Source organism: Peromyscus eremicus, chromosome 8a (genome assembly GCF_949786415.1).
Source record: "Peromyscus eremicus chromosome 8a, PerEre_H2_v1, whole genome shotgun sequence".
Lineage (NCBI taxonomy): Eukaryota > Metazoa > Chordata > Mammalia > Rodentia > Cricetidae > Peromyscus > Peromyscus eremicus.
In genome coordinates, this window is record NC_081423.1 from 58,704,485 (window position 1) to 58,719,954 (window position 15,470).

The 15,470-nt window shown below is 46.2% G+C and overlaps 1 protein-coding gene across 1 annotated transcript in view; it reads left to right on the forward strand.

Moving 5' to 3' along the window:
- Pitpna (phosphatidylinositol transfer protein alpha) overlaps nucleotides 1–12,161 on the forward strand; it is a 44,173-nt gene extending 32,012 nt beyond the window's left edge. The window contains exons 8-12 of the mRNA XM_059271211.1: nucleotides 261–338; nucleotides 483–593; nucleotides 1,319–1,441; nucleotides 11,051–11,118; nucleotides 11,987–12,161. Of these exons, the coding sequence (XP_059127194.1) occupies nucleotides 261–338; nucleotides 483–593; nucleotides 1,319–1,441; nucleotides 11,051–11,095 (357 nt within the window). The 3' untranslated portion in view covers nucleotides 11,096–11,118; nucleotides 11,987–12,161. The remainder of the gene's footprint in view (nucleotides 1–260; nucleotides 339–482; nucleotides 594–1,318; nucleotides 1,442–11,050; nucleotides 11,119–11,986) is intronic.
- The last annotated feature ends 3,309 nt before the right edge of the window (nucleotides 12,162–15,470 follow it).

A 15,470-nucleotide genomic window follows, 5' to 3' on the forward strand; every position in this document is an offset into this window, starting at 1 on the left:
TTCCCATACTGAAAGTACACCAGTAACTTCAAGAACTGCTATAGCTAGGCATGGTAGCAGAGGCAGGTGGATGTCTGTGTGTTCGAAGTCAGCTTGATCTAATTAGTTGGTGCAGGCCAGCCAGGGCTACATAGAGAGACCCTGTGTCAAAGCAAACCAAAAAGAAGCAGTGTGAGATGCTCTCTGAGGATCAGTTTGCTCTTTCCTCATCCTCCCTCCCCTCCCTTTCTCTCTTCCAACCCCATTTCCACTGTTCTCAGGACTACAAGGCTGAAGAAGACCCAGCAAAATTTAAATCTGTCAAAACAGGACGGGGACCTTTGGGCCCAAATTGGAAGGTACAGTTTGCACCCTTACCACCAGGGGGCCAGGCATGCTGTGGGTGGGCCTCTCCTCGTGAAGGAGGGTGTGAGTGGGGTTCAGACAGCCTGGGGTCTTTCTCTCTAGTTACCAGCCTGCCTCTGGGTATCTTTCTAATGCAGCAAGAACTTGTAAATCAGAAAGACTGCCCATATATGTGTGCATACAAACTGGTCACTGTCAAGTTCAAGTGGTGGGGCTTGCAGAACAAAGTGGAAAACTTTATACACAAGGTAAGTCTGCAGGATGGGGCCTTTCCGTGTGTCTGTCTGTGTGTTGGGGAGAGCAGTTTGGCTCAGGAGCTGTGACCTGTTTCTTCAGTCGCTAGCACTGGGATCTTCGGTCCCTTTCTTCCCCTTGAGCGTGTTGTCCTACAGTTTCAAGCTGTCACCTACAGGCACCATGTGTGACGGGGAAAGAAACCGAGGCGAAAGAAGGAAACAGGAAAGGACTTGCTGTGGTTGAACTACAAATAAAACTCGCTTTCCTTTTTTGGGGCCAAAAGGCAAGAGGTCCTGTGAGCCAAGAGGCACAGTGTCCTGAATCACAGAACTGGACAGACCTAAGCCTTTTAATTCTCACATGTTAGAATTACAGTCTGAACCACATCTCACAGCTGCTGGCTAGTCCTAACCCGGCCGGAGGCACCAGAAACCGTAGGAATTACAGCAGTTGTTAGGGGCCTTGGCTTGGCCCTATCCCATGAGCTGCCTGTCTTGGCGGTATTTGAGACGAGGGGCCTAACTGTGAGATGGACAGCCATCCTTACTGCAACACTTACCTGCCAGAAACAGGAAGGCAAAGGTCACTGACCTGGGTCTGATCCAGAGAAGGCAGCCAGCCATCACTCCTGCCCTCTACCCTGTTCAACTGTGGGTGTTAATAGATACCCCGGGTGAGAGGGATTGTAGCAGGAGCCTTCACCTTCTGGGTTATGACTGCTTCCCTCTTTTTATAGCAAGAGAAGCGTCTGTTTACAAACTTTCACAGGCAGCTGTTCTGTTGGCTCGATAAATGGGTTGATCTGACTATGGATGACATTCGGAGGATGGAGGAAGAGACGAAGAGACAGCTGGATGAGGTGAGTGGGATGCCAGGGGACTCCTGAGTGGGACTGTTAAGGAGACTGGTGTTTGGACACATCTAAGGGCACCATTACCCTGTTGTTTGAAGGACAAATCTAACTCTTGTGGATAAGGTTACTGCTAGGCAGTATGGGAACTATAAGGAGAACAGCCTGTGCTCGGAAATACAGTGTGGCTGAGGTCTTGGCACAGCCACAGAGACAAATATGGTAGTCTGTGCCTGATGCCAGTGAGTAATACAGCCGCTGCAGTGATTCTTCAGTGTGGGGGATGGTGCTAGGCTGTGGAACTTGAGGTGACCCTGGGGTCAGGAAGGCTAGGCTGATCTGCCAATACCACCCCCCACCCCACCCCCTGCTACCTAGAGGGGATAGCCGCAGCACACACAGAAGCCAACTGTTCTGTGTGGTTGTGAGCTCTTTTTGCAGGTTGGAGGATTTTTGTTTTTGAGCTTGGCATGGATCCCAGGAAGAGGGCAGTCTGCTTTCTGGGAGCCTGAAGACCCGCACTCTTGCCTCATTTAAGGAAGCTTCCCTGAGGAGCCCCTTGGAGATGCTCAGTGAAAACCACCAGGCACTGAGTTTTGCACTTGTACATGTGCTGTCTTGCAGGGTGAGAAGGCATCATCAGCTAAAGCAGGGGACATCCTGAGACCTAAGCATTGCTGTGCTGAGACCTGTAGGTCACAGTGCTGTCTGACTTGGGGCCACATGCCAGTGGAGTCCTTCCGCTCTCCTAAGGCAGGGAGCTCCCATTTCTTGTAGCTCCATCCATTGCTCTTTGATTGGTGCATGTCCAGCGAGGATGTGATTTCCAGCGGCCTCACGCACTCTCTTGCCAGGCCTCAGCTGAGGGCCTGGTTCAGGTGCCTTGGTGCAGGGGACACAGATGTTCAGTACCTCACAGGGCAGGTCTACGGTTGACCCTGGGCCCAGAAGCCCGCCTTTCTTCTAGAGCCCCCCAGGGAGCTGTTTTTACCTTCTGGGATGACATTCTTCCTGGGCTGACTCACTGGTAAGGTGTGCAAGTTGGTTCCTGCCGAAGGTGGATGCTCTGGTTATTCATTCAATCACATATACAGGCAAGTGGCAGGAATTTGGGCACAGTCCTTGGTTCTTAGGTAAGTGTCCTCAGGAAGATATAGACTGAAGTAACTGCTGATTCTCCCTGTGTGAGAAAGAGGCTTGAATCTTTTGGTCACTCTAGTCATCACCCCACCCCACCCCCCAAAAAAAGTTAGCAAGTGGAGCAGCAGGTAGATTTTAGGTGGGGTTTGGCAGGGAAGGTTCTAGCCCCTCCCCCTCCCTGGCAATGGCCAGGATAAAGTAATTGGGTTTCATGGAAGCATTTACTATTCTTTGTATATTCTTTGACTGTAGGCATGGGTGAGGTTTGGAGTTTCATCCACAGCACCAATAACTAAATAAATAAATTAAAAGAGCTGTGCTCTAATCCTTGGCAGAAGTATCCAGATGATCTTAGGGTCTGCCTTCCTCACATCTCAAACTTGGTAGTCTCAGAGTTGGGGCTTTTGACACGTGCCCGCTCCTCTTGAAATGGCCTTCCATTCTATAGAGGGTTGTGCTAGTAGCTGAGATGCTCACTGCCCTCCAGGGGAAGTGTCAGTGCAAGGGACCTCTTTGGAATTAGATTTTTTTTTTTCCCCCTGAGACAGGGTTTCTCTGTGTAGCTTTGCGCCTGTCCTGGATCTCGCTCTATAGACCAGGCTGTCCTTGAACTCACAGAGATCTGCCTGGCTCTGCATCCCGAGTGCTGAGATTAAAGGAGTATGTCACCTCGACCCAGCTGGAATTAGAATTTTAAAACTAACTTGTAACGGGAGAGAAAGAACCAAATCCATGTCGTTGTGGAACGTTTTAACATCTAGCGATTGTACAGGCCTTCATGTGCTAACTTGAGCCCTGGCTCGTTTTTCTCTCTTCTAAAATACATTATTATGGCTTGATGGTAAAGCGTTTGTCTAGCAGGCACAAGACTGAATTTGATTTCCAGTACCATACACACAAAGCTTAAAAACATTTTTTTTTAAAAAGACAAGAGTGTATAGTTCAGGCTGGCCTCAAACTCCATCCTGACCCCACCCCACCCCCGAGACAGGGTTTCTCTGTGTAGTCCTGGCTGTCCTGGAGTTCGTCCTGCAGACTAGGCTGGACCTGGAGCTCAGAGATCCACCTGCCTCTGCCTCTAGAGTGCTGGGATTAAAGGCATATGCTACCACCATACTTCTGTATTTTTAAATCATTTGCTTATAGTCTTAACTTCTCAAGTTTATTTGTTTTTAATTTTTAAAAACTGATTTTTTTTTCACGTTTCATTTATTGTTTACTTATGTAGTCACACACATGCTGTGAAACTTGTGGGGAGGTCAGAAGACAACTTTGGGGAGTCAGTTCTCTCCTTCCAGCGTGTGGGTCGAACTTGGGCTTCCAGGCTCAGTGGCTGATGCCTTTGTCTGCTGAAGCATCTTGTAGGTCCCATTCATTTCTCAGCTTGAGGTTTTAACTCCTCACCTCTGCCATGGGAGATTCTGCTCCATTACCCAATCACATACTCCCCTTTTTCATTCTTCAGTATCATGAATTTTGGTTGGCTCACTATTTAGTGTTTACAACTTTGTCACTGTCCTTTCCCACATGAAGCCCATAGTCTTTTCTTTCCTTCCTCCTTATTTATGTCTTTACTGTTGGAGACGGGTCTAACTATGAAGCTCAGGCTGGCCTGGAACTCTGTGTAGAGCAGACTGGCCTTGAGCTCACAGATTATTTATTTTTGAGACATGGTCTTACTCTGTAGCCCAGGCTGGCCTGAAACTCAGTAAGTACGTGAGGATAACCTTGAACTCCTGGTTTTCTGGCCTCTACCTCCCAAGCCCTAGGATGACAGGTATGAGCCATCATCCTTGGCATTCCCTTATTTGATTTTGTGTGTGAATAGTTGTACATATGGTATAGTACACGTGGAGGTCAGTAGACAACCTGGGTATTGGTTCTCACTTTCCACCTCATTTGAGCCAGGGTCTCATTTTTTCCTATTGCATATTGCCAGCATGGTCCTTGAGTACCTGGGGAGTGGCCTGTCTTTGTCCCCCAGCTCCCTGTAATCGTGTGCCTACTGCATTGGTTTTACATGGATTCTGGAGATTTAAACTCGAATACTCATGCTTACATGACCATCTACCTTTTTCTCTATTCATTTTCTCCCCCCCCCCTTTTTTTTTTTTTTTGGTTTTTCGAGACAGGGTTTCTCCGTGTAGCTTTGCGCCTTTCCTGGAACTCACTTGGTAGCCCAGGCTGGCCTCGAACTCACAGAGATCCGCCTGGCTCTGCCTCCTGAGTGCTGGGATTAAAGGCGTGCGCCACCACCGCCCGGCCTCTTCCTTTTTTTACAATTATCATTTAAACATTGTTTCTTGAGGTTTCTTTCTGCTAACTAAATACTGTTTCTTTTGAGTTCTTTGTTCACTCTTGAGTTCTTGTTAGACTCTGAACTTCAATTGGGGGCTTTCTTTGTACTTTTTCTAGTGAAGGGCTGTCTCAGTTCAGTAATGGGCTTCATTGTAGCGCAGTTAGGTGGTTGCAGTGGGAATCCCAAGTCATTTGAGGAGGCTGCTCGTTTTGCCCCTCTAGTATCTTGCTTGGAAGGTAAGCAGCTAGGTATTGACAGCCAAATCTGAGCAAGGATTCTAGCAGGTTCATGTCATTGGTAGCTTTAACTTGCTGCCATGTTCTACATCAGGCCCATTTTGTCCTAGCTGAGACCTCTACACCCCCAGAGAGTGAAGGCTTTAGCTGTGGCAGGAAATGCAGTGGGTGCTTGGCTTGGAGAGCAACGAGTGTGAGTACCAAGTCCTAAGGACTCTCTATGTGACCCCACTGATTGCCAGTGTCTGGGGTAACCTGCAGCTTTCAGTTGCAGAGCCTCTGGGAAGTCTGTGACACCAGCTGGTCATCTCCTCCTTGGCTCTGGGTCCTCCTGAAAGAGTCAGCTTTCCACCGGGTGAAAAGGCCCATGCCTTTAATCCCAGTGCCTGGGAGGCAGAGGCAGGCAGATCTCTGAGTTCGAGGCCAGCCTGGGCTACAGAGTGAGTTGCATCCAGGACAGGCTCTAAAGATACACAGAGAAAACCTGTCTCGAAAAACAAAACAAAACAAAACAAAAAGTCAAGTTTCCCCTGCTCTGAAAATTATTGTTCATCATTCTGTTTGTCCTCCAAAGTGTGGCTTTTATCTGCTTCTGTAATCTCTGTTGTGGTTTCTTCATCCTTCTGTCTCTCTCTCTTTCTGTCTTTCTTTTTTTAAGTGATACTTCCTGTCATTGTAGTAGTATTTGGAAGAGAAATAGAGACATGTGCTGATATATTGTGTACCCCAATAAAATTTGCCTGAAGATCAGAGAACAGAACAAGCCACTAGATTAAACATAGATGCCAGGCAGTGGTGGCACACACCTTTAACCCAGTACTGGGAAGCACACACGCCTTTAATCCCAGGAAGTGATGGCCGGGTGGAGAAAGGTCTAGAAGGCTGAGGAGACAGGAACTGAAGGCTTTTTGGCAGAAGTGTCCCTTTCAGCTAGAGGCTTTTTTGGCTGGAGTCTTTTGGGTGAAAACTCAGAGTTTCAGAGATTCATGGAATTGGTGAGGTGAGACGTGGCTTGTTCTTTTGTCTCTCTGATCTTTCAGCATTTACCCCAATATCTGGTATCGAGGTTTTTTTTAATAAGACTGATTTAAGAATCAAACAACAGAGATAAATACAGGAGGTATTCAGTCTATCATGTCATACTTAATTACAAATTTTTAGTAAGAATTATGGGGTGGCACACACCTTTAATCCCAGCATTCAGGAAGCAGAGGCAGGCAGATCTTGGAGTTCGAGGCCAGCATGATCAGCAGAGTGAGTTCCAGGACAGCCAGGGCTACACAGAGAAACCCTGTCTCGAAAAACCAAAAGCAAAAAAAAAAAAAAAAAGAATTATGGCTTTTTTTTTTTTTTTTTTTTTTTTTTGGAACTTTAGGTTAACAAAGTAGTGGTTTTTTATCATGGCATCCTCATACTTACATGTTTGTTTGTTTTATCCTTTTGAGAAAGGATCTCACTGTGTAGTCATGACTGGCCTGGAACTCACCCTGTAGACCAGGCATATCCGCCTGCCTCTGCTTCCTGAGTACTAGGATTAAAAGTGGGTTCCACCAAGCTCAGCTAGGTGGATTATTTATTGTATTGTATTTTATGAGTGTTGGCCTGCATATATGTTTGTACACCACATGCACACCTGGTGTCGGAGACCAGATGAGGTTATCAGATCCCCTGGAACTGGAGGTACAGATGGCTGTGAACTGCCATGTGGGTGCTGGGAATCAAACCCAGGTCCTGTACAAGAGCAAATGCCCTTTACCTCTGAGCCGTCTTTCCAGACTGCATTATTATTTCTTGTTCATCCCCCTGTCTCATGTCTCATGTCAGTTATCTTTAAACCAATGCATAATATACTCTTAATACAGGTCGTTTGTAAGGAGCTTTTGTTGTTGCACATCCCTTAAATTACATTTATTTATTTTATATGTGTATGTATGTATATATGTGTAAAACAACACTTAGGAGTCGTTTCTGTCCTTCTGGCATGTGGGCCTAGCTTTTGGGCGTCACAGTCACCACTGTTAGAAATCTAGTCCTTTTGCAGGTGGCACTGTCATTCCTGTGTGAGAATAAGATTTAAGAAAAATGGTATGAAGAGATTAGTTTAGGGATTGGTTTTGTTGTTGTTTGTTTGTTTGTTTCTCTCTAAAAAGAAAAATACCAGGAAATACTATTTGTAAGAAAGCAATTTCTCGCCGGGCGGTGGTGGCGCACGCCTTTAATCCCAGCACTCGGGAGGCAGAGCCAGGCGGATCTTTGTGAGTTCGAGGCCAGCCTGGTCTACAAAGGGAGATACAGGACAGGCACCAAAACTACACAGAGAAACTGTCTCGAAAAACCAAAAAAAAAAAAAAAAAAAAAGAAAAAAGAAAAAAAAAAAAGAAAGCAATTTCCCTTTCCCTTCCTCCCTCCCTTCCTCCCTCCCCTCCTTGATCCCTTCCCCCTCGTTTTCTTCTGCCTCTTCTACTCCCTTGCCTTCTCTTATGAGGCTCAAAATGACAAAAGTAGAATCATACCTTAAAAAGTCATTGGGTCCAATTACATATCCAACACTTGGAGTCCTGACGCAGCTTCCCCACCAGCCTGTGCTTGCTTGATGACCTCTGTGGCACTCACTACCTCCTGAGTACTACATATGCTCCTATTAATAGATGCTAATAGTTAATGAGCTCTTACTGTATTACTGACATATGACAACATACGTTATGTCACCAGATCCCCCTGGCAACATGAACCCAGAAGTCCAGGTGGTGGTTAGATTTGTTGTCAAAGACAAGTGAGGCCGGGGCTCGGGATACATTGTAGATCACTGAGTAACACCCCTGGGCCTTTGGCCATTGATGCTCTGTGTGCATTGAGACTGGTAACTCATTTAAAACATTGTAAGAAATTGTTTTCTGTTTATTGGACTCTAAAACATTTAGGTTCACAGCATGGTTAAGATTCTATAGTAGCCCGGCAGAGCGGTACCTGGCCTCCCAGTACCAGGGAGGCAGAGGCAAGTGGACCTGTGAGTTTAAGGCTAGCCTGGTCTGCATAGAGAGTTCCAGGACAGCCAGGGCTATGTAGAGAGACCTGTATCAAAAAAACTCCCAAAGGATTCTGTTGTATTTTCTTTCCTATTATGGGTCATCTCCACTTGTCCCATAATTTTTCTTGTCCCTCTACAACCCATCCCTTCTGAAGTTGGCCCCGTGTGGTAAGCTGAAAGGCTGCATGACATCCTTGCTCATGTGTCTTAGGTGAGAGGCTATGTAGCTGTCTCCTTGTATGTGGGCTCGGACGACGTGCCTGACCCTTTCTGGTTGCTGACTGCTAGCTCCCTATTAGTTTTGCTTTAGGTTTTGACCTCTGGACGTTACCCAGAGATCACACAAATCTCTCTGTATTGAAGTGTCCAGCAGACACCACATCTGGAGTTAAAAGCTTTGAGTTATCGTGGGTTTGTGTTTCAGGGTTAGGCTGATAAGAAGCCACTCTGTACCTAACTCGGAGCAGCTAGACAAAGAGAACGTACGACTCTGACATTGGGCCTGTGAGATGGCTCCATAAGGAAAGGTCCCTGTGCAGCCTGATGACCTAAGTTCCGTCCCTGGGACCCTACCTGCATGGTGGAAGGAGAGAACTGAGTCTCACCACGTGTTATCTGACCTCACTTTGAGCCATCGCACGGCGCGCAGTATATATTTTTAAAAAGATTCCCATAGCATCTGCAGAGGCAAGCTCTTACCTTCCTTTCCACTGACAGAGATGTACCCAGAGCAGACCATCTGGAATGCCAGCCAATATATTAAAACACAGTAGTAGCTTTGTCATTAAATACAATTTCATTTCTCAGGACTATTGTGATATTTAAGTATCAAACAAACAAACACTATAGCCAAAGACAGGCTGATGGCACATGCCTGTTGTCCTGGCAGTGGGGGAGGCAAATGCTGAAGAAGGGTCAGAAGTTAAAGGTCATTCTTAGTTTGAGGTCAACTTGGAGTACATGAGACCCTGCTTCAGAAAACCAAAATAATAATAAAACTGAGTTGGGAGACAGGGTTGTGAAAATTATCACAGTCATCTTAGCTCCCTCATCCCCCAGCAGGCTCTCGGGGTCTCAAATTCCCTGTGATACTGGGATTAAAGACATACACCGTCATTGGCTTTACATAGGGAGTAATCGATCCACCAGGGTTACACAGTGACCCTCAAAAACCAAACCAAACCAAAAAATAAAAACACTGGGTCTTTGTGAGTTTGAGGCCAGCCTAGTCTACAAAGTGAGTTCCAGGCAGCCAGGGCTGTTACACAGAAAAACCCTGTCTCGGAAAGTAAGTAAATAAAACAAGACAAAAGCCTATCCTATAGGGTTCAAGGAACAGGAAATAAGCATTCTTAGGACATTTTACTAGAAGTCTAAAACAATGAGAACAGTGAGTTATTTCAGTAGCACCCCTTGTCCCTTGACAGGAAGGGAAGTGGCCACATTCTTTGATAGGAAGTTGCATCTTTTTGAAAAAAGTTTTTTAGATTGACTTATGTGTATGAGAGTTTGGCCTGCATGTAGTATGTATGTGCACCACAAGCGCACACGGTGCCTATTGAGGCCAAAAGAGGAATTCAGGTCCCCTGGGACTTGAGTTATGGAGGTTACAAGTTGCCATGTGAGTGCTGGGAGTCGAACCCAGGTCCTCTGCCAAGAGCAGCATGTACCCTTGACTGCTAAGCCAACTCTCCAGCACCAGGAAGCTCCCTCTGGTTTTTTTCATCTTAATAGAAACAGAGAGGCGGGTGACGAGAGGTCAGTCCCTAGAACTCAAGTGAAAATGGAAGGAGAAACCCACTCCTGAAAGCTGTTCTTTATTTACCTCCACATGTGTACCATGGCATGCACGTGCCTCATTCACCCTCACATCCCACAAAATAATTTTTTTTTTTTTTTTTTTGGTTTTTTGAGACAGGGTTTCTCTGTGTAGATTTGTGCCTTTCCTGGAACTCACTTGGTAGCCCAGGCTGGCCTCAAACTCACAGAGATCCGCCTGGCTCTGCCTCCCGAGTGCTGGGATTAAAGGTGTGCGCCACCACCGCCCGGCTAAATAATTTTAATTTTAAAAAATAATAGGCTTTGGGGGCTAATCCCTCAGTTCTCTAGCCCACTCCCACTCTTGAGAGTGCCTTTTCCTTTCTTAATAAGCAGTCTAGAGGCCAGAGAGATGGCTCAGTGGTTTAGGGCACTTGTTGCTATGGCAGAGGACCGAGGTTCGAGTCCCATCACCCACATGGCAGTTCGGGACCCTCTGTAACAAGATCCAACGTTGTCTTCTGGCCTCTGGGCACCAGGTACACACATGGTGTCCATACATACAAGCAGGCAAGATACTCATGCCCATAAAATAAAAATAAGCAGTCTATTTCTATTTTGTACTTAACTTAAAAGGCATGATTTTCTTTCCATCTCCTCCTGGCATGCCAGGGTCTTCATGTAACCCATAGTATATTTTTCTCTTAAACTCCAATAAAATTGTCCTTGAGCTTCAAAAATAAATATAAGTAGGAATTAAAATTTAAGTAAGTAAATAAATAAAAACACAGAGAAAATAGGTCCTGGCTTAGCATTAGTGAATCTTTAAGTTGTGGTAGATGGTAGGACTGTGATAGAACTATAAGTGGGGTGGTCTAGGCTATTATTTCTGCAGACTTTTATTCTTTTTTTGTTTGTTTGTTTTTCAAGACACGGTTTCCATAGACTAGGCTGGTCTTGAACTCACAGAGATCCACCTGCCTCTGCCTCCCGAGTGCTGGGATTAAAGCTGGCTTCTATTCTTATTTTTGCTTTGTGTGCACACACACAAATGTTCTGTCCTATCTATTGGCGGGACTGAGAAGTCAGGGTACATTTATGGTGGAGTTCCATCAGCAACAAAAGTTTTCAATTTCTTTCTGCTTTTTCTGTTCTAGATGAGACAAAAGGACCCAGTGAAAGGAATGACAGCCGATGACTAATGCTACCCACCCCCTTCTGCACTGTATGTACTGAATTTCATTTCCACTGTGCATGTCATAAAATACAGTCCTCAGGGCCTCGGGAGCTCACTGTGGAATGAGAAAATCTACCTCATTCCTCATCTTTTACTCTAGTAATGGCGGTGACTGCATGTTAGAGACTGAACTCCTGGGTTTCCATGGAAAGGAGTTCTGACTCTTAGCTTTCAGGGGCATGTTTTATAAGGACCCATGCAGATGGACATGGCAGGGTGGAGACAAGTGGCGTGTGTGCAGTAGAAGCACAGTTCAAGTAGCTCTGGCTTCAACAAAGGTGCTGGAAGACTTTTTACCAGGCCATAGGGGCAGGATGGGGTGTCCTTGTTTTACCTGTCACTTTTCCTAAGGCCTGTCCTTCTGTTAGATCCCAATACTGGCTCTTCTCCAGGGTGCCTGTATACTCCCAAGACTCATTCTGCAGCACAGAATGAAACATGGCTCAGCCCCTAGTCAGGCTGTGAGGAAATTACTTCATCAAAGACAGCACCCTCTAGCACCAAAAGCCTAAGGAAACCTAGGGCCTTTCTGCTTTCCGGCTGTTCTATGGTTCTTTTTCTTCCAGTGCTGAGGAACAAACCCTGGGCCATGTGCATGCTAGGCAGGCACCATCCCTAGCCTAACCCATGTGCTTAAGCAGCTTCTGGGAGATGGAAGGGGAGGATTAAGTAGATGCCAGTTCTGCAGTCACTACCAGGGCCTCCGTACCCTCTCTCCCCAGGGCCTTTGTACCCTCTCTCCCCAGGGCCTCCACCAGTTGGCGTCCTTCCCCCTGAAATTCCTCCACTCATCATGATTTACTGCATGATTTTGTTTCCCTTGTTGCTTCCTTAACAATTTCTATTTCTTTTCTAGTTTTGCAAGACAGTGGTCAACAGGAAGGCCCAGCAGCTCCACCCTCCTGAGTGGCAGGCCGTCTTTGGATGCAGCCTTTCTGTGCTCATTCTTCAGGCAACTTTCAACCCCTTACTGTAGCTATTTCTAGATGCCCTTTAACATTGTGAACAAATAGACCGTCTGGTATTACAAAGCCTGTGTGTGCGGGAGCCTGATCCTCTAAGATATATGGCGTACGCTGCTGTATTTACAGCTCATCCCTCTCTCCATTGTGTCCTGACCCATTTCTGTGTGCCCTCCCCCCTTTATTTCCAAGTGACATTTTTAGTCTTAAATTAGCTGCCTTTTGTGATATGATTATTTAAGCTCACTTATTTCAGCCTTGGGATAAACTGAGCTATTTTGCTTCCTGGGCAGATCTTTGGCAATGTTGAGTATTCACTTGGGGAGAGAGGAGGAGTTAAAAATACAGATACCTGGTCCCAGTTCCACACAATAAGAATGTGGCTTCATAACCCTGACCTCTGCTCCTAGTAATCTCTCGTTCAAGTGCTCTAAGCACCAAGAAGGTACCCAAGGCCCAGCCAATCTAAGGAAATTTAGCAAATAATAAATAACCCCCTCGAGTCATTGCATCTCTGGTTAATATTCTTAGAAATCTCGGCTTCTCAGCCCTCCTGTTGCCCACTCTATCGGAATCTCTTTGCAGAGCCTACAAGAAATCCATCACTCCCCACCTGGAGAATTGTCCAGTATGGCCTGTAGACTCTAGTCAGACCCGAGGAGCCCTGTATGTCCATGCTCCTCTTCCCTTTTGGGCTGGTGCTGCCACTCAGCAATAATCCTATCTGTGCTTTCTTAGGTCCCTGTCCTCTTTGAGGCTGGTAGGATGCAAGAGTCCTGGTCTTTTCATGCTGCACAAAACAAGCATGCGAAAAGCTTTTTTCCCCTAGCAAAACACGTCCCTTCCTGTTTCCAGTCACTGGAGAGGAGTTTGCAGTTTGAGAACTCAGGCATCCTGCCCCATGCTGAGTTCTGTGCTGGACAATCAAAAGCAATCAGTGACTGTAGCCTAGAACTCTTATCACAGTAGGCTGGTGAAGCCCAGGCTCTGGGGGAGTAGAAGCTACTGAACGCCTGCCTCCTAGTTTTTCTAGATTGGCAGAAACTGAGTATGCCTTCCTGGTGGGAGAGTGTGATATGGTTGTGTCACTGGACATTTCCCAAGCCTTGTTGAGTCAGTCAGCCCACTGTGTAGTGATCCAAGCCCATGCTAGCCTGGGTATCTGTTAGAGAGAGACCAAGTCTATTAGGGAGGAAGAAGGACGGATTAATGGATCTCATTTTTGTCAGTTTGCTTGCCTTACTCGTTTCTAAGTGCAATAAGGGAGTGTCTCACAGGACTGCACCTGTGACATTCGGATTGGATGCTTCCCTGTGGTCCTCCTGGAGCAAGGGTGGACAGATTCAGGCCCCTCAGAATGGTTAGCTCTGACCTTCATTGAGGTCCTTTTGAGACCAGGCGATGTCCCTGTTACAGAAACCTCCTCTGTATTAGTCTCCTCACCTTGTGGAGTCTTTAGGAACATTCTTGGGGCATCTGGGTTGGTGATCTCAACTGCTAGTAGTATGGGAAAGTTGGAGAAGAGGCATTCCTAATGGAGAAGAACATAAATGTTCTCCTACAAGCTCTGTATATTACCTGTCAATCATATTTGTGCTTAAAGATTCTCCTTCTTCATGAACTAGGTTGCAGTCCAGATGTGAGTTATCTGGAGGGAACTTCGACTCTAAGCAGGCAGTTGTTATGTGCATGAGCTCAGAAGATATTTGTCTCCTTCAGCACTTGGAGATCCACACATATCAGTCACATCAGCTCCAGTCCAGGCTTGCTCCTACCTGCCTTTGCTCTAGCTCCTCCTGCATCCCTACCTGTTGCTCATATTTGAAAGCATCCAAATGTTACCAACTAGAATTTGCTGAGATCAGCCTGGATTTTGGGCTCCTGCCCACACAAACAGACACAAAAGAGGGGTGTCCCTGGTCTGTCCCAATCCACGGGTGGTGTTGCTGCTGGGCAACTGTTGGCTTTTAAGTATCCCCTTTCCCTTTCCCCCACCCCCAAAAACTGACTAGCACTCGGAGAGCTCAGGTCTGGTGATAATACCTGAGGGTGTCATGCCCCTTCAGACTGGCTGCTCCCGTTAGACGTCCAGGTCCTACAGCCAATAAAAGCAGCAGTTATTGTCTCTGCACAAGGCCTCTGGCCTCTGGCCTCCTTGTAGAGAGGCGTTCGGGAGGGACAGGACAGGACAGGGTCAGTGTTTGTGGGCATGTGTATATCCTAAGTTCTCCTTTTCCAGTCCCTGCTGGGCCCTGACTTAACTTGGGGTGGTTCTTAGTGCTGCTTCTTTTACAAACCACACTTTGTAGAACTGACTAGATTACCGTGTTGATTTCATGTGAGTTTGTGCCTTTTTGTCTCAATCTTCCAATACAGGTATATTGGGAAAAAAGCAGTCTAATAAAATCCTAGACAGAGCTTTTTGGAGTCCAGCTTATTAGTGATGTTCCTCTGTCCATTTTTCAATTTAGCTATCCTTAAAGCTCCTACTCATGTCTTTATTTATTTATTCAGGCTTTTCTATTTATTTATTCATTCATTCATTCATTCATTCCGGCTTATCGAGACAGGGTTTCTCTGTGTATCCCTGACTTTCCTGGATCTCGCCCTGTAGACCAGGCTGGCCTCAAATTCACAGAGATCTGCCTGCTTCTACCTCCCAAGTGCTGTGCTGGGATTAAAGGCGTGCACCACCACCGTCTGACCATTATTCTTTTCTTTCTTTCTTTTTTTTTTTTTAAGTTTTGGACAGTTTTATTAGTTTGGGGGGAAGAACAAAAGGGCAGGTAAGCTGTAAATCTTGGCAACTGTTTGAAGACAAAGAAAATTCTACCTTCTGGGAGCAGCCACATGGTGAAGAGGTTGGGTAGAAAGACTGAAAAAACCTAAAGCATCAGGAAAAGCATGCCTGGGCTTTGGAAAAGAAAAAAAAATTACACTTAAGGGCTGGAGAGATGGCTCTCAGTTGAGAGCATGTACTGCTCTTTCAGAGGACCTGAGTTTAGTGCCCAGCGCCTGCATTACAGTTTACAACTGCCTGTAACTCCAGCTCCTGGGGGATTTGATACCTCAAATCTCCACAGGTACCTGCGCTCCTGTCCACATATCCCCCCCCCCCACATGCATAATTAAAATAAAGCTCTTTTTTTAAAGGCTGTCCATGGTGCCTCAGGGCTTTAATCCCAGCATTTGGGAGGCAGAGGCAGGTGGACCTCTTTTGTTTGAGATCATCCTGGTCTAAAGAGAATACTAGACCAGGTTTACTAATTTCACTGCAAGTGGGGACAGGCAACAGTAACAAGACTGCTATTTTAATTTTATTTTTCTTTAAGAGTAATGTGCACCATGGGCATGCCTGGTACCCAGAGAGATCAAAAG